We start from the raw sequence: 27943 nt of genomic DNA on the forward strand, positions 1-27943 counted from the left end.
GGAGTTCGTGCTGTTTGAATGGTTCCCGCTTTCACAATCCTTGACGGTACAAACAAGAGAAAGCATGTTGTTTTCCTCTCTATTTTTCTCTCATGTTATAAAAATATTGTATTTTTATGTGTGCCTCAGTTAGAATTATTGCTATAATTATTGATTGAACATATATGCTCATATTTTGCCCCGTTCGCTTCGCTGAAAAACAAGTCGAAACACTATTCCGGTTGATTTGTTGTGAGAGAAAAATAGTGTTCCGGCTGAAAAAACAAGCTGAAAAGTACGGATTACAAGAGAAGCGAACAAGGCCATTAACTAGTAGTATTTTTTTAGTGGCAATATGTGTTTATACTATAATCTATATGTTTTGAGAAAAAATAGTACTTTTTATGAAAAAATTCAAGTAATGCTAGTACATAGGACAAAATATATTCACATCCATAGAAAATTTGTATTCCTGTCTCAGATTTTTAATTTATATGTATAGTTTGCTGTAGTACTTAACAAATATATGGACCACAAATCCATCATCATAGATTCCGGTCATCCTGGAAATAAAGCTGGTTCCTTGGACGACATAAATTTGCAGAAAGAGAAGAGTGTTTTCGCAAAACAACATTTTATATTGAAGTTTCTTTTGTTAAAGTTATATTTTATAGCCTAGCTAGCGACCGAAACATTAAGAAATGTATGCAAAGGGCATATATGTGGAAAGCAAAAGTATGACTTTGTCTAAACTAAAAAACTATACATATTATTTATGTGAAATTTCTTTGGTGGAGGAGAGCCTCTTGCCCACCACTAATCTACTTCTTATCTGACGACTACTTTAGCAAATGAATTTCTATAAATAAATCAAAAAAAATATTGTAATATTAAGTAACTACTTTAGTACTACCTCACATATGTATGTAAATCATGGTGATCAAGAGGCTTAGGATTAATTAATTGTCCTACCTATCATAAATCCTCATCTCATCTAGACTAAGTGTGTTGCCTTAACTTTTCCACTCTATATTTTAGTATTTATATTGGGGTTCCCACTTTAGATCAGTGATCTATACAAAAGATAACATCGACGTAGTTTACACTCAAAGGACACCGATTTAAAGATGATTTTAGCCATAAATATTCGTCTCGCATGACAATAATCACATGGACATTAAAATATCATTTAATTTCCCTATCCAATATCGACGTATTCATCATCGATGATGTTATTTACTTGTCTACTAGAAGATATATATACATATATAATACAGAGGCAGTTGGTTATGATGGTATTATCATTATGTTAATCTCTGATCGATGATAACACCTTCAAATAATAAATATAGAAATCAACATTGCACAAGAAAAGTCAGTACATGCCAAACCACCTTTCGCACAAGTGGCAATGATTAGATTATCCTAACCGATGACCATCTTGCAATTAGCACATCGGCTCAATAGTTTTTTTATAAATAATTAATAGTTTGGTTCATTCCCACAAAGAAAAGTTGAATCTTTTGGTTAGTAAAGAAAAAGGAGCTACCGGTTTTTCTCAACATCCAGTTCACTTTCATTTTTAACCATGGGTTCACACTATCAATTAGTCCTTACACAAATTTATTAGATGCTTTTCTTTCAAAGAAAAATATGTAAGATGCTTTCCGACAAAACCGTTTTGATGGGTGCACTAGTGACCCTCAAGTCAATCTATTTAGATCCTTAGATTTAATTTCATTATTGCAGTGAAAAATACATAACACGTGGACCTATATGATAATATGTCTCAACTCTCAGCTAAGGAAAGAAATGTAGCAACAATAATCAGGGCAAAGCAGATAATAATCACTTTGTTTTCAACCAAAGCATATGTGTACCATCTTGAGATTTTTCATAATAAACAAATATAAAATGCATTATATATTTTAAAGTCCTTATGTATATTGGGGAAGGGTGTAGAAGCACTTACTAGTTAATTACGATTTCCAAAGTGTTCACATGCATCCGGGCCCATATTTCTTGCAGCCGAATTATATATCTTAGAGCATCTTTATAAAATACATTTTATTTATTGAGGCGTAATTTGACCGAATTATTTCTTTAGTGGGGGACAAATTTTGACCGATTTGATATGATCAATGGGACAAGATTATAGTATCTTATTTTACGCGAATTATGGATTTGTGTGATCTAGGTGGTTTAGACAGTGTGACGTGGTAACAATATTACATTATGTGCCAAAGGAAATGATGTCGATTGGCTTGTTATTGCTCCGTCGCTGCCAAAAATGCTTTTTTAAAACCATGGGCACATGACGTGTTGCTGTTTGTCCATTAGTTTACACAGCCTTGTACAGATAAGTCCTACCCAACGGCCTTATCTCTTTTCCAATTTTTTATATCATATATTAAAATAAATTAAATAGTTCATTTTATGTTCTTTACTGAAAGTCCAGATATTTTATTTATTTATCTGTCTATCCTTATGGAACGATGCATCTTCAAATATATTTTTCTTTCCTAGTAAACTTTGATGGTTTTGAATCTTATATAATATTTTCGGTCAAAAGAAATTTGGTCCAGTCGAGGTATTACCTCCTCTAGGGCATTGTAATTAAGGTAGAAGGCCTCAACCATACCGCCAGAGAAAATCCCCCAAACCACGGCTTTTGCCAGCGAGAGGATTTTTTTAACAACGCGCCACGAGCTACCAACTCGTATGCACAAGCAGGTCTGTTTAAATTCGCTTCCATGTGGAGCTGAACCCAGAACTTGAGGTAGTGCTACTAATTTTGGTCAAAAAAATCATGCAAGCCGCCTATCTGCTGTATACTCCCTCTATTATCGGCTTTGTTTGGCAGGACTTATTTTGGGTCCGACTGATTTGTATGACTGATTTGTTGTGAGAGAAAACAATATTTTCACGCTGGCTTATAAACTCAAGCGAATAGATCCATAATTCGGAATGGAGGAAGTATAATATATTCGCTCTGTTTGCTTGGCTGAAGTTGGCTGAAAAACATTGTTCTGGCTGAATTGTTGTGAGAGAAAAACACTGTTTCGACTGAAAAAATAAGCTAAATAGTGCCGCTTTTAAGGTAAGCCGAACGGGGTCATTAGCGGTTAAAACTCCAAAGTTCTATCCACTAGGACGTCTTAGAATGTAGTTTTAGAACACGGAAATTCCACAATTCGAAATGAAATCGCGTTGTTTCTCCTTGTGATGTTCGGATGGAATTCGAATGGAGTCTTTTGCGTCGGAAGTTGGAACTAGGCCACTAATATAGGGTGAGAGGTGCAGAGGGCCTCAGAATTGAAGCAAATTAAAACGAGAAGCAAATTAAAACGAGTCCAAGTGTCTTCATCTTGGGCTCCGGTGTTCTAAAGCAGGCCGTCGAAACCCTTGTTTCGTTGGGCTGGGCTTCAGTGGACTTCTAAACTAGCATACGTGGGGGTCCGGAGGAGAGAAGGCAAGTGGATGGACCACGTGCGCGTATTCATCCGCGGGCTGACAAGACAAACTGAGCAAGCGTAGCGGCCAAGTCTGCAAATGCTGTCCATCAGCAGTACTAGACGCTGAACTGATCTTAGATGTGTTGGTTGGACTCCATACATGTCTTCCCGAGTTTGAGTTCTCGACTTAGCACGGGTGCTTATATTTTTCTAGATTTATTCTAAGATTTAACGGCGCTATACTTTTGGTGGTAAGCGACGTACCCCTCGACAGCGATGCGTATGTGGTGACTTCGTGAATCTTAAGATCTGCCAGCTCAGTTCTTTAAGGGTAGGGTTTGCGGCATCTACGCTGTACTGTGTAATTCTCAAAAAAATCTCAAGATATGCCGGCTCATTTCTTCGGAGGTGCTTATAGGGGTAGGATTTGCGGCGTCTACGTTGTGTAATTCTAAAAAAAAAACAGCAATACCAGTCCAAGTCTCGCTGCATTTGGCATGTGTTGGTGTTGGAAACTGGCTCTATACTCTTCTGCCTCTTGGAAGATGTGGATGTGATGACTCTTTTGTCGTCTCATGGCTAAAAGAAGTACGGAGTAGTTTTTTCCCCTACTGATATTTGTTCAGGCCTTGTTTCGTGCATGAACAATCGGAGAGAGTAGTGGCCAAGAAACCATGAGTTTCAAAAGATGAACCAAGGAAGTAGGTAGCAAAGTAGAAACATGATTGTTAGCAATAGTTGAGGTAAATTTATTTGTTTTTGTTAAGGTAGTTTTTGATGAAATTTGGAACGAGCAAACAAAATTATTACGCTATGGGTTTCAAATTATGTCATTTTGACTTTGTACTAAGTCAATCTTCTTTAACTTTAGCCACGGTGTTAAAGAACATATATTGACATCGATCGATTCAAATAAATGTATTACCAAAATATATGTAATGGAAATTCCAATGAAAGTAGTTAGTCGTTGGTTGTAAATATTTAATTTTGCACAAGTACACAAATAGTAGCTCTGTTAGGCTCCATTTCTCGCGGCTGCAACGGTTGTAGCGGCAAGAAGTGTAGCCGAGCACTTATGGTATGAGAGACACTAGTGCCCGCACATCCGGCCCCAGCAGCATGTCCAGATGTAGCTCCCACACCCGCGCTGACGCACGCTGAAAGCATATAGGCCCCTAGTTGGGTTTCAATGATTAATGACAATACAAGATTACTATGACTAACGTGCGTTTTGCAGAGGCAAATTAAGTTAGGTCATGGTAATGGAGATCAATTGGGCAATCGAGGTGGTCATGCCCCTACGATGGAAATCGTTTCGGTTTTCAAAGGATGGACGACAAGGTTAAGGATGACTAGTTCTAAATGTCGATTGGAGTTGGAGAGACACTTAGAGTAGTTTAGGACTTTGTTTTTCCTTTCCCGTACTATTAAGGGGGGTATGGATGGGTAGCTTGACCTAGGTGAGTCTAGTGAGTTAGGTGTGGTGCACACTTGTTAAAACTAGTGCTAGGTAGCTCCTACATATGCCTAAGATCTAATGGAGCAAACTTCATTCACATATGATCAAGAGTTGGAAGTGAATGGAGGGTCAAATACTGACCGGACGCTGGCTCCGGTGTGACCAGACGCTGGCTTAGGGTCCGGTCAGTTCATTTGGGCAAGGTGAAAACGTTCGGTGTGACCGGACGCTGGAAGGTCAAGTGACCGGACGCTGAGAGCCAGCGTCCAGTCGTTTCTAGTAAGGTTCTAGAGAGGGTAAATCGTGACTGGACGCGTCCGGTCAGTGCTGACCGGACGCTGGCAGCATCCGATCACACTATAAACCCTGGAGTTCAGGGTGTACTGACCGAAGCGTCCGGTCAACATGACCGGAGCGTCCGGTCACCCCGCAGAGGCACATAACGGTTCATTTTTCAGCCGGTGTTATAAATACCACCTCCACTCGTGTGTGGGGGTACTTTTGCTCATTCCAACAGCTGAGAAACATCTTAGAGAGTGCCAAGAAGAGCAAGGTCCTAGTGAAGTGATTGAGATTTGAGAATCCAAAGAGAGCCCTCATTAGTGAAGATCAAGAGTAGCAAAGTGTGCATCCACCTTCTCATTAGGCTTGTCGTGGTCAAGTGAGAGTTCGTGCTTGTTACTCTTGGTGATCGCCATCACCTAGACAGCTTGGTGGTGATTGGGAGTTCGGTGATCACCCGACGGAGCTTGTGGGTGACCCAACTCAAGTTGTGAGCGGTTGTGGGTGATTCACCGCGACAGAGTGTCAAAGAATCAACCCATAGAGAGCACTTGATCCTTGCGCACATCAAGGGGGAGCTACACCCTTGCGCGGGTGCTCCAACGAGGACTAGTGGGGAGTGGCGACTCTCCGATATCTCGGCAAAACATCGCCGCGTTCCTTCCTCTCTATTTACTTTGAGCATTTACTTTGTGCAATTCAATTCATGTCTTTATATTCTTAGAATTGTCATGCTAGAGTAGGATTGAAACTTAGGTTGCAAGTCTTTTGTGCGGTAGAACACTTAGAAACACTTTCTAGGCACAAGGGGTTAATTGGGCTAACCGTATGATTTAATTATTGCGAAGAAAGTTAGAATTAGCCCAATTCACCCCTCCTCTTGGGCATCTTAATCCTTTCAATTGGTATTGGAGCCTCATGCTCACATTTTTAGGCTTAACCGCCTAGAGCAAGATGTCTCACGGGGATGGACCCCCTCCTATCTTTGAGGGAGATGATTTTCCTTATTGGAAAATTCGCATGGAGGCGTATCTAGAGGCTCTAGATATTGGTATACTTAGAGCCGCCTCACAAGGCTTCCCAAAACCTTGGGATGCTACTAACCTACAAGGCGATGAGGTGAACTATGAGAAGTGGAATGCAAAGGCTCGAAACACTATCTTTAGAGGCCTTTACAAAGATGTGTTCAATTGTGTGAGGAACCACAAAGACGCCCATGCACTATGTGATGGGTTATGAGGATGCTACGCTAGCCGGAAAACAAAAAATTTTGACCTCATAAACCAGGATGTACTGCTAGTTATAGATCACGGGATTACCACTAGACGCGCAGGTGCAACGGAAGCGACTCGATGTAGTCGAACGCGTCGTAGCAGTGCCGTGCAGTTGCGAGGTCGTCTGTCCATCCATCCCTTTGTGCGGTTCGTCCTTGTGCTCTAGATGCAGCACCTCCGAGGTATCCACACGTACAGGGAGGAAGCTTGCGCCTCTAGACTGCTAGGTCCGCGAGGAGCAGCAGATGCGAGCGTAGGATGAGCGGCGACGGCTGCCAAAAGGCATGGATAGATTTGCCCCGTTGCCCCACCCCACATATTTATAGGCGTCCCTAATGAGCTCCCGAGTTGGAGGCCCATTAGTAACCCTAAGCCTTGTCTAATTCGGATCCAATCCGAACTAGGCTTCCAGCCCCTTAAGCGTGCGACCCTATGGGTTCACGCACACATAGACATGGCCCAAGTACTCCTACTCAGCCATTAGTTGACAGCGGCTTCGAGCAAGGCATGTCAACTCCTATGCGTACGCAAAGATCATATCAGACGAACCACCACAAAACCACATACTTGTTATTCCCTTGCCTCACGATATTTGGTCCAACTCATAGGTTAACACTTAACCCAAGCACGACCATGCATTTCTTGATCTAATCATTAGAGTGATCAGTGATACCTCTCTCATATATAGAGAGGGGCAAATTCCATCTTGATTGTCTATGTCTCATAGCATGTTTCCCGACAAACCTGAAAACCACCTTTATAACTACCCTGTTACGGAGTAGTGTTTGATAGTCCCTGAGTAGGTCATTTCACATCTTGAATACATACAACAATCTCAGGTCTAAGGACATAACGTACATGATGTGAATAGAGATAATAACGACATCTCACATTGGGTCAGTCCAACCCCATGACATACATGTGCCCACATTATTAGTTTGACATCTCCATGTCTATGACTTGTGAAACATAGTCATCAACTAATAATGTGCTGATCCATTATTCATGTGTGTCCTCACACAAACTCTAACTAGGGACAACATTAGAATAACCATTCAAGTAAAAGAGTTTCACAAACAATTCACATAATTGCTAATCGATACAGGTTGTCTTTAATGGAAATTCAATCAACTCATAATATATCATGGATACAAGGCAATATAATCATCTCTATGATTATCTCTAGGGCATACTCCTAACACTATGGTCGGACATTTGTGCGCTCCATGAGGGAACTAAGAGTGAGCGTGAGGAACGCTATCATCTTGTCATGAAAAATCTCAACTCTTTTGAAATGCTTCCTAAAGAATGTGCTAATGAAATGTATTCACGATTGAATGTTCTTATAGAGGAAGTCAATGGGCTTGGACTCACTCAAATGTAACCATCCGATGTTGTAAGAAAGATCTTGAGTGTCCTCCCCATTGACAAATATGGGCATATTGTGACCGTGCTACATCAAGGTGATCTTTCCACCGCTACACCGACATAAATCTTGGGAAAGATCAATGCTCATGAGATGTATATGCACATCACACCTCAAGATGGCTCATCCTCTACAAAGAAGAAAGAAAAAGATTTAGCATTCAAGGCTAGCCAAGAGAAGGGCAAAGCAAGACTTGAGTATGAGAGCTCAAGTGAAGATGAAGTTGATGATGAAAGTCTTGCTCTCATGGTGAAGAATATCGCGAAGATGCTAAAGAAGCTCAACAAGAGTGGCATCAAGTTTGATGGCAAGAAGAAGAAGTTTTTCACAAGCTCTAGAAGGAAGCCAATCTCCGAGATGGATTGCTACAATTGTGGAGAGCTTGGTCATCTAGCTCATCAATGCACAAAGCCCAAGAAAGACAAGTTCAAGAACAAGAACAAGGGCAAGAAAGATGACTCAAGCAATGAAGATGAAGATGAGAAGAAAAAGAACAAGCCATACAAGAAGAGAGATAGCAAGAAAAAGGACTTTCACAAGAAGAAGAAGAGTGGAAAGGCTTATATCATCGGTGATTGGCTCACGGACATTGATTCATCTAGTGGATCATCCAATGATGAAAGTGACAATGAGAAGGTGGCCGCCATTGCTATTGACTCATCATCTTCACCGCCACCACCGCCATCATCCTCTACACACCTATGCCTTATGGCCAAGGGTGAATGCAAGGTATCACATGATGATGATAGTAGTGGTGATGATCATGCTCATAATGATGATAGTGATAGTGATAGCGATGATGAATATGAGTCACCTACCTATGATGATCTTGCTAAATTACTAAAGAAATACACTAAGATCATTATAAAGACTAGAGCTAAAAATGAAAAGCTTGAGATTAAGAATGATTCTCTTTTAGCTAAATGTGAGATAGTCGAAAAGGCTAGTGTTGAGCTTAGAGAAGCAAATGATGCTATGTCATCCAAACTCAAGGATCTCAAATCTTCTAAGAAAGAGCTTAAAGATAAACATGATAAACTTGAGTGGGTGCACAAAGAGCTCATCACTAGCCATAACAAGCTAAAGGATGAATATACCACTCTTAAGGTTAATCAAGATACCCTTGTTATTGCTCAAGAATTTTTACCCAATGAGCCACATGATGCCACTAATGATGTTGTTAAGATTGATATAGCTACATCATATGATAATCTTATTGATGAGAGCAGTGAGCAAGGATCTAGTAGCAAAGGCAAGCAAGTGGTTGAGTGCAATGACTATGATGAGTATGTCAAGCTCAAGCATGACAATGAAAGCTAAAGAAAGAGTTTGAAGAGTTCAAAACCCACAACATCATTGTGCTAGAAACTCTTGATCATGATGGCAACTTGATTCTTGAGAATGAGAAGCTAAAAGAAGAAAACAAGAAACTCAAAGAAGAAAGAAGCAAGGTTGCACTCAAGGAAGATAAAAGTAGTGATGCACTCAAGGAAGAGAACAAGAAGCTCAAGTTGGAAAAAGAGCATCTCAAGATTAGATTGAGCAAGTTCACTAGAGGCAAATATCTTCAAAGTGAGCTCCTACTGAACACCGTCATGAAGATGGATAGAAGTGACATTGGGTACATGGCAAACAAAGAGAAGAAGGCTCAAGCTCAACAACAACAATCAAAGCCAAAGCCAAAGAGATGCTTTGAGTGTGGACAAGAAGGCCACTTTGCTCATGAGTGCCAAACTCCACCACCACAACCCTTGCCCAAGCATGCTAGACCCTTTGCCTTCAATACTCACTACATGCTTAGAAAGGATTCTAGTGGAAAGATGAAAGTGATGTTCTTAGGACCTCCAAATAAGAATAGGCCTAAGAAAAATTAGGTTGCAAAGTCACTTGTTGAGAAGGTGAAGGGCCCTCAACAAGTTTGGGTTCCTAAAGCTTGATCTCTTGTGTGTAGGTGAACTACAAGATCGGTGGAAGTCATTGGGTTATTGATAGTGGTTGCATATAACATATGACCAGTGATCCTCGTATGTTCACCTCACTAGATGAAGAAGTAGATGGGCAAGAAAGAATCACATTTAGAGATAACTCAAAGGGCAAGGTCAAAGGATTGGGCAAAGTGGCAATATCAAATGATCATTCCATCTCCAATATGCTATATGTTGCTTCATTGAGTTTCAACTTGCTATCCATTGGACAATTATGTGATCTTGGCTTCCAATGCTTGTTTACCGAGAAGGAGGTTGTTGTATCCAAGAAGGATGATGATCATGTGATATTCAAAGGATTTAGATACAACAATCTATATCTAGTGAACTTCACCTCCGAAGATGCAAACTTGAAGACATGCCTATTCACCAAAACAACACTTGGGTGGCTATGGCATAGAAGACTTGCTCATGTTGGGATGAACTCACTCAAGAAGCTTATGAAGAATGATTTGGTGAGAGGGTTGAAGGATGTGAAGTTTGAGAAGGACAAGCTTTGTAGTGCATGTCAAGCCGGCAAACAAGTTGCAAATACCCATCCAACAAAAGCTTTCATGTCAACCGCAAGAGTGCTAGAACTCCTTCACATGGATTTATTTGGACCAACAACATACAAGAGTTTGGGAGGAAATCTATATTGTCTTATGATTGTTGATGATTATTCAAGGTATACATAGGTATTCTTCCTTCATGACAAATCCAAAGTTGCATCTTGCTTCAAGAAGTTTGCCAAGAGAGCACAAAATGAATTTGAAGTGAAGCTCAAGAAGATAAGAAGTGACAATGGGAAAGCATTTGACAACACAAATATAGAAGTTTATTGTGATGAAGTTGGAATCAAACATGAAGTCTCCGCAACATATACTCCTCAACAAAATGGTGTAGTTGAGAGGAAGAACCGGACATTGATCACTCTTGCTAGAACAATGCTTGATGAGTACAACACCCCCGAAGCTCTATGGGTGGAAGCAATCAACACCGCATGCTATGCATCCAACTGCCTATTTCTTCAAAAGTTCCTTGGCAAGACACCTTATGAGTTGCTCAATAGGAAGAAGCCGAACGTCTCCTTCTTTAGGGTGTTTGGTTGCAAATGCTACATCTACAAGAAGCGGCAACACCTAGGGAAGTTTCAAAGACGTTGTGATATTGGTTTTCTTGTTGGTTACTCATCAAAGTTCAAAGCATATAGAGTATTTAATCATCCCACCAGCTTGGTTGAAGAAACATATGATGTGGAATTTGATGAATCTAATGGCTCCCAAGGAGCACATGAGAATCTTGATTATGTAGGTGATGAACCATTGAGAGAGGCTATGAAGAACATTCCGGTTGGAGACATCAAGCCTAAAGATGATGAAGATGATGTACAAGTAATTGATCTACCTTCTTCATCAAGTGTGCCACAAGATGATGAAAAAGATGGGAGAGTAGAAAATGAAGATACTCATATCTCCCATGAACAAATGGTGGTACAAGCACAAGATGTTGATGCTCCACAACCTCCCCCTCAAGTGGTCAATAGAAGAAATACACCCCTACTTCAAGATCATCCACAAGATCTTATCATAGGGAGTCCATCAAAGGGTGTAATGACTCGATCTCAAAAACTTACTTCATTTATTGCACATCACTCTTTTGTCTCTTGCTTTGAGCCTACTAAGGTAGAAGAAGCTCTTCAACATCCGGATTGGATAAATGTCATGCATGAAGAGTTGAACAACTTCACTCGCAATGAAGTTTGGACTCTTGAAGAGCGGCCGAAAGGTGCAAGAGTCATTGGAACAAAGTGGGTGTTCTGAAATAAGCAAGATGATCAAGGTGTTGTTGTGAGGAACAAGGCAAGACTAGTTGCAAAGGGGTTCTCTCAAGTTGAAGGTTTGGATTTTGGAGAGACCTTTGCACCAGTTGCAAGATTAGAAGCCATCCATATCCTCCTTGCATATGCATCACATCATGAAATAAAGCTTTATCAAATGGATATGAAAAGTGCATTTTTAATGGCTTTATTAATGAACTAGTCTATGTTGATCAACCTCCTGGGTTTGAAGACCCTAGATATCCTAATCATGTTTATAGGTTATCCAAGGAACTATATGGGCTTAAGCAAGCCCCAAGAGCTTGGTATGAGCGCCTTCGGGACTTCCTCATTGAGAAGGGCTTCATCATTGGGAAGGTCGACACCACACTATTCACCAAGAAGCTTGATGGGCATATCTTCATTTGTCAAGTGTATGTTGATGATATTATCTTTGGATCATCCAATGAAGATTCATGCAAAGAATTTGGTGAATTGATGTCGAAGGAGTTCAAGATGTCAATGATTGGAGAGCTTACATTCTTTCTTGGTTTTCAAGTCAAGCAAATGAGAGAAGGGATTTTCATCTCTCAAGAGAAATACACTAATGATCTTCTCAAGAGATTCAAGATGGATGAATGTAAGCCAATCAAGACTCCAATGCCAACAAATGGACATCTCGACCTAGATGAGGGAGGTAACCCAGTTGATCAAACTCTCTACCATTCTATGATTGGTAGCTTGTTGTATTTGACCACATATAGGCCTGACATCATGTTTAGTGTGTGTATGTGTGCTAGATTTCAAGCTAATCCTAAGGAAACTCATTTAATTGCCATAAAAAGAATCCTTAGGTATCTTAAGCACACACCAAGCATTGGCCTTTGGTATCCCAAAGGAGCTAGATTTGAGTTAATTGGCTATTCCGATTCGGATTATGCCGGATGCAAAGTTGATAGAAAAAGCATATCTGGAGGGTGCCATTTGCTTGGTAGATCACTTATGTCTTGGTCCTCCAAGAAACAAAATAGTGTGGCTTTGTCCACCGCCGAAGCAGAATACATTACCGTGGGTGCTTGTTGTGCATAAATACTTTATATGAAACAAACTTTGCTAGACTATGGTGTAGTTCTAGATAAAGTACCTCTTTTGTGCGACAATGAAAGTGCGGTAAAACTTGCAAATAATCCGGTTCAACACTCTTGCACCAAGCACATAGATATCCACCATCACTTTCTTAGAGATCATGTTGCTAAAAATGATATATCACTAGAAGGTATAAGGACCGAGGATCAATTGGCGGATATCTTTACTAAACCACTAGATGAGGCAACTTTTTATAGATTGCGGAATGAACTCAATGTGCTTGATTTTAGCAACTTCACTAAAAATTGAGCTTGTGTTGTCCCTTGTATTGCATTGTAATATACAACATGTTTAATGCTTTATAATGCATATAGGGCTTGTCTAACATGGTTAAGATAACCACCGAAAAGCGTGTGAAGAAGCTTAACCTTGGATCAAACTTGACAAGCAACTAGATTTACTTTCAAGTATTGCATTGCATATGCATGAATGTTGTTTTGTCGTTTATCTTAAGTCGCCCTCTTATTGCCTATTTTCTTAAAAAGAATTATAGCCTAAGGCAAAATATTTTGAAAAACTTGAGGGTTTGAGAGAGGTCACTCACATCAGTCCCAATTGGTGTTTATTTGGATCTTATTGGAGTTGGGACTTGATTGGAAACAAGTAGCACGAAGGAATTTGAAGATTTGCTGAAGGAGTGACCGGACGCTACACCGGACTCTAATGTCCAGCGTCCGATCAGTTCACAGGAGGTGAACCTACTGCCGAAGGAGTGACCAGACGCTGAAACAGTGTTTTCCAAGCGTCCGGTCGATCATGAAGACATCAAGGCTAGGTGACCGGATTCTGGCTGCATCTGGTCGGTGTCCACCGAACGCGTCCGGTCACGATTATAGAGGTTTTGGACCTCTCTGGAATCGACCAGACGCTGGGTGGTAGCGTCTGGTCGCTACCATAGGAGCGTCCGGTCAGTAGAAAACATGCGGCATCGGATCTCTTTTCTCTGTTTCCTTTTCTGATCCATGTGGGCCACCTTATAATCCACCGCTATGTCGCATGTTTGCCCTAACCCGCATCTACTCCGCGCCGACATCGCCATTTTTGCCTCCACCGCCGTAGACCCGCGCTTGCCTCTGCCCAGCCACCGAGCCCGTCTCCACTGCCACAATTCTGCCCACGCACCCTCGAGCTTCACCACCGCGCTCACGCCGAGCCAGCACGCTCCCACGCCGCTAGCGCCTCTTCGAGCCACGCCGTGCCCTAGCCGCCAACTCGCCGGATTCACCGCTGCTAGCTCGCGCACCACCACTACCCCTGCTCCAGCTGCCTCGCACGCCACCGCTGCTCCAGCGTCGCTGCCAGCTGCCCCGCTCGCCACCACTGCTCAGCTCACCACCGAGATCCTCTGCTATAGTGCCACCCTAGACCTAGCTCAACACCCTCATTGCAAGGCTCAGCACTACCTAACATCGTCGCCGGTTGCAATCTAGTGCCGCCAATCCTCGCTGTCGACTCATCACTTTGCGTCGCCATTCTTCGTCGAGTCGAAACCCTAACCCTAGCCGAGTCGGTGGTTTCCCACGGATTGCTTCTCTTTTCTTCGGATCGCCAGTTCGTAAGGTAGCAATGCCCCATGTTTCAATTACGTATCTAAATTGCTTGCTTCCTAGGGTTTTGCATCTATTAGATATATCATATTTATTGTATATCCTATCTATTCCATCATGTAGCGAGTCAGTGCCGTTGAGATCGTGTGGTAGTTGTCAGTTAACTCGGAGTCAAGCTCGCGAGTAAGTATTGAGGCCAAGCCTCGAAAGTGTCAGCGGTAGTTGATCTTTGATAGAGGCAGTTGTTTCTTTGTCAGCGGTAGTTTTTCCTTAGATTTTTCAGATGGCTCGCACGAAGAATGTCGGAGGTGGTCCAGGAGATGAGGATCCAAGGCGTTCGCCTCGCTAGCCTGCAGATCCTAAAGGCAAGGCGACCAAGAAGCTGGCAGTCAGAAAGCGCAAGTATCCAGATGCAGATACAGCGAGGGCCACCACAGTTGCAGAGGCCATAGAGCATGCCGAGAGAGGAGGCGCTCACAGTGGAGTTGTTATTGTAGATCATCTGTCACCAGAGGCGTAGGGTAGACTTGAGCGTATTGAGTGTCTTCATGGTAGTCCACCTGGGACTATCTTCCCATTGTGGATCCTCAGCCTCAGGGGGAGTCACAGCAGGAGCCAAAGCAGCAGCCCCCACCAGTAGAGCCGACAGAGCAGACTCAGGAGGGCTAGTAGGCCAAGGAGATAGAGCAGGCACCTCAGCCATAGCCTCGCCGCTCTGGTCGTACCCGTGCCCCAGTCACACCGAGGGCTGACACATAGCGGAGGGGTTCTCGTCCACCGCCCAGACCACAGGGTCCGCCTCCAGTGACCCATCTTGACTTGAGGGCCACCACGGCCAAGCAGGTTCAGCAGCTGAGATTTGTTGATTTTGAGGTATGGTTTCCGCTGAGGAGGGATGAGAGAGCTTTAGAGGGATTCTACACTCCACTGCAGGAGGATTTCTACAATGCCTATCTCAACAGTGGGGTAGTTTTTAGATCTCAGAGGGTGTGCCACATTGACTCTATAGTTGCAGCAGCTGGAGAGCACATTCGCCCTTACCTCACATATCTGCCAGGGCTATCAAGTTTGATTAGATGGACTGAACTATATGTTCCATCTTGGATTCGGCAGTTCTATGCTTCTCTCTTTATTGACCCGCACCATCACTTTATTCACTTTGCATTTGGTGGGAGAGACTATCGATTGACGAGCACTAGGCCCAGGGAGATTCTTAGACTTCAGGAGCAGCCAGTCAGACTTCACGAGGTGTGCTATGGCCAGACAGCACCCCCAGATGCCCTCATGGTGGCAACGTGCCCCCTACTGACTTGGTCCGTCACTATTTCAAGGAGCCTTTTGGCGAAGGGTCGAGGAGGAACCCCAGTGACCTTAACCCCACTACTCGTGTGCTTGAGGCTATTATGAGGAGGACACTGCTTCACAGGATGGGATGCAGAGAGGGCTTGACACGTATCCAGTTGTGGCTGATCAACTCTCTGATGCAGCAGATAGTTTTTGATATTTGGGATCTTCTTCTGTCAGAGATGGAGGATACTATAGCTGAGGGCTTCAAAGGTCGTAGGCAGTTGCCCTATGCTCACTGAATCACCTGGCTTATCCATAGAGCAGTCACAGTGAGGCCACTAGAGATGCTTGTAGAGTATAGTAGTGCTACGACTGAGTTCCCTGCCTATAACATGACACAGATGATCAGGCACAGTACACCTACAGCACCCAATCAGCCGCGTCGACGTCCTGAGGTGCCAGAGTATGCAGCCCAGCAGGATGATATCATCAGAGGCATTGCAGCTATAGAGGAGGAGGAGCTTGCTCAACAGGAGGGGATGTTCATGAGTGACCCCAGTGTAGTTCTGATGATGACTATCAGCCCATCCCTCGGATGCCTCCTCAGTGACATGACCATGAGGCTGGCAGCTCTAGCTCAGCGCCACCTACCCCACAGATAGACCCCGCTCTCCTTGCTATACTAGAGCAGATGAGGCAGGACCAGGCATGCCAGGCTCAGGAGACAGCTACTACATTTGCTCAGTTCCAAACTCGGTAGGATGAGTTCTAGTGCCAACAGCAGCAGATAGCTATACATCAGTAGACTCAGGCTCTACAACAGCAGCAGCATGCCATGCATCAATAGTAGATACTCATGCAGTAGCATCTCCTTGGATTTATGTAGCATGTGGTGACTGCTATTGGGGCTCCACCATCATAGCCTTCGCCCTAGCTTGGTCAGACAACCACTACTTTGATGACTCTAGCATTACAGCCTAGTGGGCTTCAGAGTTAGGGACAACCACTAGTATAGTTTGCTTCTCCTACAGAGCAGGTGTCCTAGTATTTTGCTACGTCACTGCTAGCTCCACAGTTCACATCACTTCAGATGGGCTTTACACTAGATGAGACACCCTCGCTGCTAGTACTAGAGACCACAGTGTCTAGGACCCTTCGTGCTTCCTTTAATGAGTTGACAGGGATGCCTACTCCTCCATATCTACATGTCCTAGGTCCCTCTACTGTTGCACCAGTCACCGGGACTACAGAGATGCTCCCTTCCTCAGTGGCATCATTAGAGCCTACTATAGTCCTACCAGCTGAGTCTACAACAGCTCCAGTTCCTGATCCGACCCAAACTACTACAACACCGATTACAGCTACAGAGGGTCAAAGTGCTTAGAGCTCCAGATCAGATGATGATGCCAACCAGTTTTAGCTTGCTCATCGTACTTCAGCGCCCGGCTCATCTGCTGCAGCCCCACCGACTGACCCTTAGGTTTTTGTGTTTGACGCCAAAGGGGGAGAGAGATCGAGTATGATAGATTTAGGGGGAGCAACGTATTTAGAGGGAGCTTAGTTATCTTATTAGCTTATCTATTGACATTTGGAGTTTTTATTTGTGAGATACACTATTATGTTTTTGTGTGTGTGATACATTATGCATTCTTGTTTACTATTATATCTATGTGATAGTGATTTCTACGTGACCATGATATATGACATGTGTGCTCTCTACTTTGAATTATTTATATGTCATATCACTTGTGTTATGCTCATTTGCCTTTGCTTCCACGTTTTACTCCGATGCAAATGAGCTTTATTACTTGTACTCATGCTTATTTCATATTTTTTGAGTACATCATGTTGGCTTGGTTCATATAAGCTTGACTAACACCTTTGTTCTTATTGACAAAAGCATATATGATCCAAGCATGTTAAAAACCTCAACTCTTTCACATACTCGAGGTGGTATTGTCATCAATCACCAAAAAGGGGGAGATTGAAAGCATCTAGGCTCCTAGTTGGGTTTTGGTGATTAATGACAATACAAGATTACTATGACTAACGTATGTTTTACAGAGGCAAATTAAGTTAGGTCATGGTAATGGAGATCAATTGGGCAATCGAGGTGGTCATGCCCCTACGATGGAAATCGTTTCGGTTTTCAAAGGATGGACGACAAGGTTAAGGATGACTAGTTCTAAGTGTCGATTGGAGTTGGAGAGACACTTAGAGTAGTTTAGGACTTTGTTTTTCCTTTCCCGTACTATTAAGTGGGGTATGGATGGGTAGCTTGACCTAGGTGAGTCTAGTGAGTTAGGTGTGGTGCACACTTGTTAAAACTAGTGCTAGGTAGCTCCTACATATGCCTAAGATCTAATGGAGCAAACTTCATTCACATATGATCAAGAGTTGGAAGTGAATGGAGGGTCAAATACTGACCGGACGCTGGCTCCGGTGTGACCAGACGCTGGCTTAGGGTCCGGTCAGTTCATTTGGGCAAGGTGAAAACGTTCGGTGTGACCGGACGCTGGAAGATCAAGTGACCGGACGCTGAGAGCCAGCGTCCGGTCGTTTCTAGTAAGGTTCTAGAGAGGGTAAATCGTGACCGAACGCTGGCAGCGTCCGATCACACTGTAAACCCTGGAGTTCAGGGTCTACTGACTGGAGCGTCCGGTCAACATGACCAGAGCGTTCAGTCACCCCGCAGAGGCACATAACGGTTCATTTTTTAGCCGGTGTTATAAATACGACCTCCACTTGTGTGTGGGGGTACTTTTGCTCATTCTAATAGCTGAGAAACACCTTAGAGAGTGCCAAGAAGAGCAAGGTCCTAGTGAGGTGATTGAGATTTGAGAATCCAAAGAGAGCCCTCATTAGTGAAGATCAAGAGTAGCAAAGTGTGCATCCACCTTCTCATTAGGCTTGTCGTGGTCAAGTGAGAGTTCGTGCTTGTTACTCTTGGTGATCGCCATCACCTAGACAGCTTGGTGGTGATTGGGAGTTCGGTGATCACCCGGCCGAGCTTGTGGGTGACCCAACTCAAGTTGTGAGCGGTTGTGGGTGATTCACCACAACAGAGTGTCGAAGAATCAACCCGTAGAGAGCACTTGATCCTTGCATGGATCAAGGGGGAGCTACACCCTTGCACGGGTGCTCCAACGAGGACTAGTGGGGAGTGGCGACTCTCCGATACCTCGGCAAAACATCATCGTGTTCCTTCCTCTCTATTTACTTTGAGCATTTACTTTGTGCAATTCAATTCACGTCTTTACATTCTTAGAATTGCCATGCTAGAGTAGGATTGGAACTTAGGTTGCAAGTCTTTTGTGCGGTAGAACACTTAGAAACACTTTCTAGGCACAAGGGGTTAATTGGGCTAACCGTAGGATTTAATTATTGCGAAGAAAGTTAGAATTAGCCCAATTCACCCCCCCCTCTTAGGCATCTTGATCCTTTCACATGCAACTCCCTTTGACGCCTATACGCATTGCCTCTCGCGCCCACTCGCATTGCGCGCTAGCATCTATAACCATGCCCCCACGCCCACACGTGAACCATGGTGGCACCCTAGCAGCAGCACCAAGCTTGCTACGCCCAGCCCATGCCCGCACGTGAACCACGATGGTGCCTTAGTGGCAGCACCAGGCAGCTATGGCAGGCCCCTATCTGCCAGCCACTAGCACACATTGTAATATGTGGAACACTCCGATCTACTTTTGAAACATAATCATGAAACATTTGCAAGATACAACTGAAATAGATGAAACATTTAAAACATGCTCTTGAAACATGTGTGTATAGCCATAGCAACATATGCAACATTGTTGATGAAGTATGGTCGGTAGTCCACCTAGGGGTATGCCCAAGGTAGTAGATTATCGGTAGACAGGTGCGCAAGCTACGAACGAGATGGTGACGCAAGACAGACACGAGGTTTTTATCTAGGTTCGGCCACCGTGAAGGTATAATACCTACGTCCTGCGTCTGATTGTATTGCCGTATGTCAATGAGATGATCTTGATGGATCTTAATTGATCGTCCCCACTAGGGGACCCCTGCCTCTCCTTATATAGTCTAGAGGGATAGGGTTACAAGTAAAATAGCCTATTTGGTACTATACAATGTCTTGCGGTGCACGTCAAGCAGCGCCATGCACGCCTTGCTCTTGTGAGCCGGGCCACCTCTGATGGTGCGGCCCATGTCTTGTCTTGAGGATATCGGGGGCCATACCCCCACAGCTAGTCCCTAAGCCTAACAGTAGGTGACGTAGTCGCGTGGTGCCAAGGTCAGAAAGTAGAAGACCAGCCAAGCAGGCAGCCAATCCCTAGGCGTAGCCTCGAGATGAGAACAAGCACATTCACCGCAAGGTGAAGTGTGCCCACTTAGTCCCCGAGCCTGCTGGAAGATGAAGAATGAATCTTGTAGCAGGGTCAAAGAAAAAGAAGTCTGAAAGCTTTGCCGATGTCATCCGACATGCGCATATCAAGACCTAGACGTGCTTCCCAAGATCAGCACCCTGATCCGAATAGCATGGAGCATCTTGATAGTACACCGATGAGACGTAGCAAGATCCAAGCAGCAAGGGAGTCCCCAGCATCGCTGGCGATGACCGAGCACCGAAGAGCGAGGAGTCCCCAGCATCACTGGCGATGACCTAGCACCGAGGAGCGAGGAGTCCCCATCGTCACTGGCGATGACTGAACACCGAGGAGCGAGGAGTCCCTGGCAGCTAGTCCCCGAGCACCATGTATTATGTTGCGACACGTCGTTTGATCTTCTTCGGCTAATGCGGTCTGTCTTCGTGTCATCTCCAACTGGTTGAAACATTGACCAAGCAAATGCACCAGTATTTTGGTCAACATAGAGAGCAATAGACCACGATTATAGCTGAAGATTCTAGTTGTCCGAAGAATGCATGGTGCTCTAAAGAAAAAAGAAAAAGATTTCTTTCTCGATCAAGTGTGCCCACTTGTATTTCTAAAAAAAATGTAAGTGTCCCCTATACAGGAATAGTTATGGCCAACGGTTAGAGTGTAGGGGTGGATAAAATAAGCACATTCACCGCAAGATGAAGTATGCCCACTTAGTCCCCGAGCCTGGTAGTAGGTGACGTAGGCACGTGGTGCTAGGGTCTAAAAAGAATTCCCGGTTAAGTTGAGAATCCAATCGTCGTAGAAATGATACGATCTGCACTTGTAGGTGCATCGTACTGATGTAGTCCCCGAGCTTGCTGGAAGGCGAGGTATCAGCCTTGTAGCAAGGTCTAAGTGAGAAAAAATATCCCAACTGTATGCGAGTCGCTAGTCGCATATAGTCGAGACGCGAAGGCCCCGAGCTGTGGTCGGAGAGTGGTCGAGGCAGTTCCCGAGCACAGGTCAAGGAGCGAGCAACGAAGTCCCCGTGCGTAGCTCAAAATTCCTGCAATATAAATATGTAGAATGGTAGTACATGATGTACAAAATAATAAATTATGGAGAAAAATTCAGCGCTGAAGAAATAGCGTATGACGCTCAGCAGTCATTTGCAAATGAGCATGATGTGATAAAGCAGTTGGTGCTTTGCAAACATCAGTGTTAATGTGAAGTTTGTGTTTATACTTAATATAAATCGCCTGACCAGTTAGTATGTAGCTGAGTCTCCAGCCCTAGCTAGCCCGTTAACCATAACACGGGGCGCGGAGCCCGTGCACGTGTAGGAAGAACAAAGTGTCACTAAGGAGCCGTTGTCGACCACCCATAACGCAGAGGGCAGACGCTCGTGCACGTGTAGGAAGGAGCCGGAGATAGGGCCATTTCTGGAGACATCGAGCGTCAACATGACTGGTCGAGGATTTGCATTAAGTATAGCTGTATGTTATCTTTAAGAAGGTATACATGGACAAACGTTATTTGAAGAATAATCATGACGAGGATGTTTGTGGAGAAACATTGTAATGAAAAATTATATTAAATATAAATATTAGAAGTGTACTTTTCTTTGGATAGAAATCTGGTTGATGGCGATAAAGTTGTCCGGTCCTCGTGCTTTTCGGCCTGTTGTGACGGTGGTCGCGGTTGTCATAGCACCGTTCTTCGTGGCGATCATTATTGCGACGTGGTCTGGTGGTCAAGGTGGTCGAAGCTCGGTGGAGCCGCTCGGGACGTGGTCGACGTGGTCCGTGGTCTTTGTGGTCGGAGCTCGGCGAAGCCGCTCGGGATGTGGTCGACGTGGTCCGTGGTCGATGTGGTCGGAGCTCGGCGAAGCCGCTTGAGACGTGGTCGTCGTGGTCGGAGATCTTCCTTGCTTGCATGAAGGTTACGGAGTAGTCTGATGGTGGTTTAGTAGATTGTATGTGGTCTTCATATTTGGAGTCGGAGAAGCACACGGAGCCCTTCCAGGTTGTCACTGTACATTGTGTATGAATACATACATAACACGAACACCCATAGTTGGCCCACTTGCTTGTACTCCATCTTCTTGCATGGCTGTTTGATGTCATCTTCATCGTGCATGTAATGGCAAGCCATCATGCAAATCTCTTGATACTCCTCAATCCGAACCATGTTGACGAAGTTGCGTAGCTTTGGCCGAGGTTGATGTATAAAACACAGATCCGAGCAGCGTTGTATATTGTACGCATAGTTGGAAGCAGTGTTTCACAGGCCGTACGGCTGAGCCAGGTAATTCTCCATCGAGGCTTCACACTCGGAGAGCCGGAGACCCGTTGCGGGGGCTGGTTGGCGACGAACGGAGCGCCCTTCAGGAGTAGACGTGACCACGAGATCCGTACCGAGTCGTGCAGGACGACTGGCCTGAGCTGGTTGGGTAGATCTGTTGTGGGTAGTGGTTACCTGCTCGGTAGATTGATTTTGAATCGAATCTACCAGAGCTAGGGTTTCAGCAAGCTTGGTGCCGACCCGATCGATGGAGTCGAGCAGGTCGGTGTTGTCGATTTGCCTCCCTTTGTAGCGAGGAAGCGAACGACGGGTTGTCGGCGTGGCTGAAGACGATGCTGGTGTGGCCGGAGCCAGATCCAATGTGGTCGGAGCCGTAGCTGATGCTGGTGAAGCAGTGGTCGACGCAGATTGGATCTATACCTTCTCCGTGGTCATGGCGATGAAGTTGTCGAAGCCAGTGGTCCAGGTGATCTGGCCGATGGTGAACGTGAGGCCGTTCGGCGTGGACATGGAACCGGGATGATGACCATCTTGTTCGTCTGGGGAGCAGCACGCACACCCCCTACCTGGTGCGCCACTGTCGACGAAGTATGGTCGGCAATCCACCTAGGGGTATGCCCAAGATAGTAGATTATCGGTAGACAGGTGCGCAAGCTACGAACGAGATGGTGACACAAGACAGACATGAGATTTTTATCCAGGTTCGGCGCCGTGAAGGCGTAATACCTACGTCCTACGTCTGATTGTATTATCGTATGTCAATGAGATGATCTTGATGGATCGTCCCCGCTAGGGGACCCCAGCCTCTCCTTATATAGTCTGGAGGGACAGGGTTACAAATAAAGTAGCCTATTTGGTACTATACAATATCTTGTGGTGCACGCCGAGCAGCGTCGTGCACGCCTTGCTCTTGTGGGCCGGGCCACCTCTGATGGTGCGGCCCATGTCTTATCTTGAGGATACCGGGGGCCATACCCCCACAAACATCCAGATCCACTTTTGCAACATAAGTCTAAAATATCTAAAACACATGAAAACAAACACTTGAAACATGTGTGTGCAGCCATTGCAACATCTAGATGAAAATACTTGAAACATACGTATGAAACAACTAAAATATTTTGAACATAGGCTTGAAACATGCGTATATTGTCATTGTGACATATAGAAATATCCAAGATATACTTGAAACATAAGTTGGAATGCTTGAAGCACTTGAAACACGGCATTGCCGGCGTCCATGACCTACCTGGTCGGGGACTACCGTAGACAGGAAACTCGGGTTTAAGGGGACGTCGAGAGCAACGGCCGGTGACCTCCTCCTGCTAGCACCATGGTGCTTTGTACGCCATGGCAGTGACGAGCGAGGCGGGCGGCGACGCTCGGGCACTTGGGGAGGATGATGGCGGCCGGCCAGATGCGGTCGAGAGGGCGCGCGGTGCGGCGAGGCAGCACGGTCGCTGTGGAGTGCGTCGGCGAATCGAGAATGAGTGTGATCGTGGCAGCGATTCGAGAGGAAAGTAAGCGAAGATTTTTTATTTGAAAATGCTCTGGAGCAACGCAAGCGACCGTGCGAATGGAATAACCATGTTGGGTCGTTCGGGCGGGCGTCGAGGCCCACCAACGCTAGCGAACGGACAATCAGACGCTCTATCGACAGCATTTCCGTTATGGTATTCTCGCCTACTCTATATTCGTTGCTTATAAAAAGTAAAGTAATGAAATTTGATTTGTCCGTGGTGGAAAAAAGACGAACACAATCAACCATGCATATAATTTGTCCCTAAATCGATTCCTTTTTTTTGTTTGATCTGTTATTATTCACAAGAACGCCTCACCTCATCTATAGCTTCCTAAATTAATCTCCCCCACAAAAAGAAGACGAACAAAGTGAAAACTGGGAATGACGACCAAGAAAACCGAATCGACGATCGACAAACACACATCCATTGCGGCTGTCGATAAGGCTGTCGGTCGGTCAGGAGAAGATGTTGTCAAATGCGGCGGCGGTGATGGCGCGCGAGAACTCCTGGAAGTTGATGCGGCCGTCGCCGTCGGTGTCCGCCTCCTTGATCATTCCCGTGAGCTCCTTAACGGTGAGCGCGTGGCCGAGCCTGGCCATGGAGTGCGCGAGCTCGGCGGCGGTGATGAACCCATTCCCGTCGCGGTCGAAGATGGCGAAGAGCTTGCGGAGCTGGTCCTCGGAGTATGGGGACCGGTCGGCGAGGAGGTCGGGGGCGACGAGAGCGACGAACTCGGAGAACTCTACGAGGCCGTTGGAGTTGGTGTCGGCGCGGGTGATGAGCGCGTCGAGCTGGTCGGCGCTGGGCGTCAGGCCCAGGGACCGGAGCAGGGAGCCCAGCTCCAGCTGCGTCAGGCTGCCGTCGGCGTTGCGGTCGAAGGACCGGAAGATCTCCCGCAGCTCCGCCAGCTGGTCGTCGTCCAGCCGCGGCTGCTGCTGCTGCTGCGACGCCTGGCTGATGGTGGCGGCCACGGACACGGAGCTGCCGCCGCCCCGTCGGATGCTTGCCATCGTCGTCTCCAGCGACGCGGCGGCGGACGGCGCCTGCTTGTGCGCGGCAGAAGCGTCGGCGGTGGGGGCCGTGGTCGCGTCGCTCATGTTCAGATCTCGGGAGCGCGAGGAGGGAGGCGGGGAGGACGATCGACGAATTGGGTGGAGCGGCCGGAGAAGACGGATCTTCCCTCACCTCCCTGGAAAGTCGGCATGCCAACCCATCTTCGCAACTGCATGCATGCGGCCGCCCAGCTTATCTTCTATTCCACTGCCCATTGATGCTCTGCGATTCGCGCTGGTCAACACCTTCTTACTGTTGGAGTATTTTTTTTAGTTTTTTAAAACAAAACTAGGAGTATATATTTTTTAATGGCGATATACATCTATGCTATATATTATATATGTTCTGAGAAAGAATAGTAATTTTTATAAAAATAATTCAAGTAATGCGAGTACATAGTACAAAATATTTCATATCCATAGCAAATTTATCTATCAGATTTTTAATTTACATGTATTATTCGTTGAAGTACTTAATACGTTGTTATGCAGTAACAAATATATGGGCCACAATTCCATTATCATTGATTCGGTCCTCTTAAAAGTGAAGCTGGTGTCTCCAACGACTTAAAATTGCACAAAAACAAGGGTGTTTCTGCAAAACAGCATTCTATTAATAAATGTATGTAGAGGGCATATATGTGTGGAAAGCAAAAGTATGACTTTTTCTAAACTAAAAAACTACATACTCCCTCTGTCCCTGGATAAATAGATCCCTAGAGTTGTTTTAAGTCAAAATTTTTAAACTTTGACCGAATTTATTGAAAAATATTAAGACTTATGGTATCAAATTAGTATTATTAGATTTACCATATAATATAGATGTTGTTACTTTTTTTATAAGGTGCTCATTTTATGATATAGATGTTGTTACTTTTTCTATAAAATCAGTCAAACTTAAAAACGTTTACTGGCACGGATTCTAGGAATTGATTTATTTAGGGACGGAGGGAGTATTATTTATGTGAAATTTCTTTGGTGTAGGAGAGCCTCTTGCCCACCACTAACCCACTTCTTATCTGATGACTACTTTAGTAAATGAATTTCTATAAATCAAGAAAAATATTGTAACATTAGGTAACTACTTTAGTGCCACCTCACATGTGTATGTAAATCATGGTGATCAAGAAGGTTAGGATTAATTAACTGTCCTATCTATCATAAATCCTCATCTCTTCTTGGCTAAGCTTTCTCTCCCCCTATTTTACTATTTTAGACTCGGGTTCCCACTTTAGATCGGTGATATATATTGTGTGTGTATATATATATATATATATATATATATATATATATATATATATATATATATATATATATATATATATATATATATATATATAAGTTTACACTCAAAGGCATCGATTTAAGATGATTTTAGCCATAAATAATCAATTTGCATGACAATAATCACATAGTCAAGTATCATTTAATTTCGCTATCCAATATCGACGTATTCATCGTCGATCATATGTTATTTACTTGTCTACTAGAAGATGGTATTATTATTATTATTATTATTATTATTATTATTATTATTATTATTATTATTATTATTATTATTATTATTATTATTATTATTATTATTATTATTATTATTATTATTATTATTATTATTATCTTAAGCTTGGTTATGATGGTATTATTATATCATATACATATAATAATATTACATTTAAATTCTCAAAAAATAATAATATTACATTATGTGCCAAAGGAAATGATGTCGATTGGCGTGTTATTGTTCCCCAACTGCCAAAAATGTTTTTTTTTAAACCATGGGCACATGACGTGTTCCTGTTTGTCCATTAGTTTACACACCCTTGTACAAAAGTCCTACGCAACTGCCTTATCTCTTTTCCTATCTTTATATCATATATTAAATTAAATTAAATAGTTGATTTTATATTCTTTATTGAAAGTCCAGATATTTTATTTATTTATCTAACCATATGAAACGATGCATCTTCAAATATATTTTTCTTTCCTAGTAAATTTTGATGCTTTTGTATCTTATATAATAATATCGATCACAAATACAGTCATGCGAGCTCCCGCTACCATATACTCTCTCCATTTTAAATTATAAGATATTTGATTTTTCTAAATATATTATTTTTATCATGTATCTAAATATAATGTATATCTAAATGCATAGCAAAAACTATATATCTAAAAAAGACAAAACATCTTATAATTTAGAATGGTGGAAATATAATATATCAGTCGGTTAAAACTCCAAAGTTTATCTATGACGTCTTAGAATGTATTTTTTTAGAACACGAACATTCCACAATTTGAAATGAAATCGGCTGTTTCCTTGTGATGTTCAGATGGATAATTCGATTGAAGTTTTTTTTGTGAATTATACTAATAACTAGCAAACATGCCCGTGTGTTGCAACGTGAGATATAACTTGTGCGGTTATGTAAATAATTTGTAGCTCGAAAATTTATCCAACAAACGTGTGCTGCTCTAAGTTGTATATATAAGCACGGGATGCTTTGATATTTATCCAATGATCGTATGTGTATTTCAATTTGTCTTGAGATCGGACTCTGAATAATGTTTGAAATTGCATCATATGTTTACATTTGTCTTTCTGTCGAACTCTATACCATGTTGGATGCACGCTGCTCTAACTCATTATGTTGTATTCAGTCTTTTGGTTCCTTTTTTGGTGTGTGTTTTCTTTTTTCCATTCTTGTTTTCTTTTCCCGTTTCTCTTCTGTTGTGTTTAGTGCGAGTTCTTGTTCGTTTTTCCTGGGCCGCACTCTAAAAAATTGCACAAACACACGGTCGCACCACCCGTCTCACCATCTCAGTCTCCGGTCTCCTCTTGAAGCCGCCACTCCAAACTCAACGAAGAACGCCGTGAAATTTTTGTATTTTGGTCCTATTTGAAAACATTTTTTTACAAATAACCCCCTGGTGAAACATTTTCTAGAAATAGGCCAAACACTCGGCGTGTTAGGACACAACGCCGTGGTCTGTGCATCGGCGCAATGTCAGTTGATGCCGAGGTACCGCCACGTCAGCGCTGACTCTGGTCGTATTATTTACCGTGGCACTGAGGCTCGCAGAGCTCG

The 27943-nt window shown here is 43.7% G+C and overlaps 1 protein-coding gene across 1 annotated transcript; it reads right to left on the reverse strand.

Moving 5' to 3' along the window:
* Positions 1 to 24041: 24041 nt before the first annotated feature.
* LOC136462545 (probable calcium-binding protein CML11) lies at positions 24042 to 24999 on the reverse strand. The gene has a single exon (XM_066461640.1). The coding sequence runs from the start codon at positions 24900 to 24902 to the stop codon at positions 24261 to 24263; it is 642 nt and encodes a 213-aa protein (XP_066317737.1). The 5' UTR covers positions 24903 to 24999; the 3' UTR covers positions 24042 to 24260.
* Positions 25000 to 27943: the final 2944 nt, after the last annotated feature.

The sequence above is a fragment of the Miscanthus floridulus genome, chromosome 7, assembly GCF_019320115.1.
Source record: "Miscanthus floridulus cultivar M001 chromosome 7, ASM1932011v1, whole genome shotgun sequence".
Classification (NCBI taxonomy): Eukaryota; Viridiplantae; Streptophyta; class Magnoliopsida; order Poales; family Poaceae; genus Miscanthus; species Miscanthus floridulus.

Excerpts from the sequence above, each read along its gene's own strand:
- LOC136462545 (XM_066461640.1), bottom strand. The coding sequence starts at position 24,902 with ATGAGCGACGCGACCACGGCCCCCACCGCCGACGCTTCTGCCGCGCAC.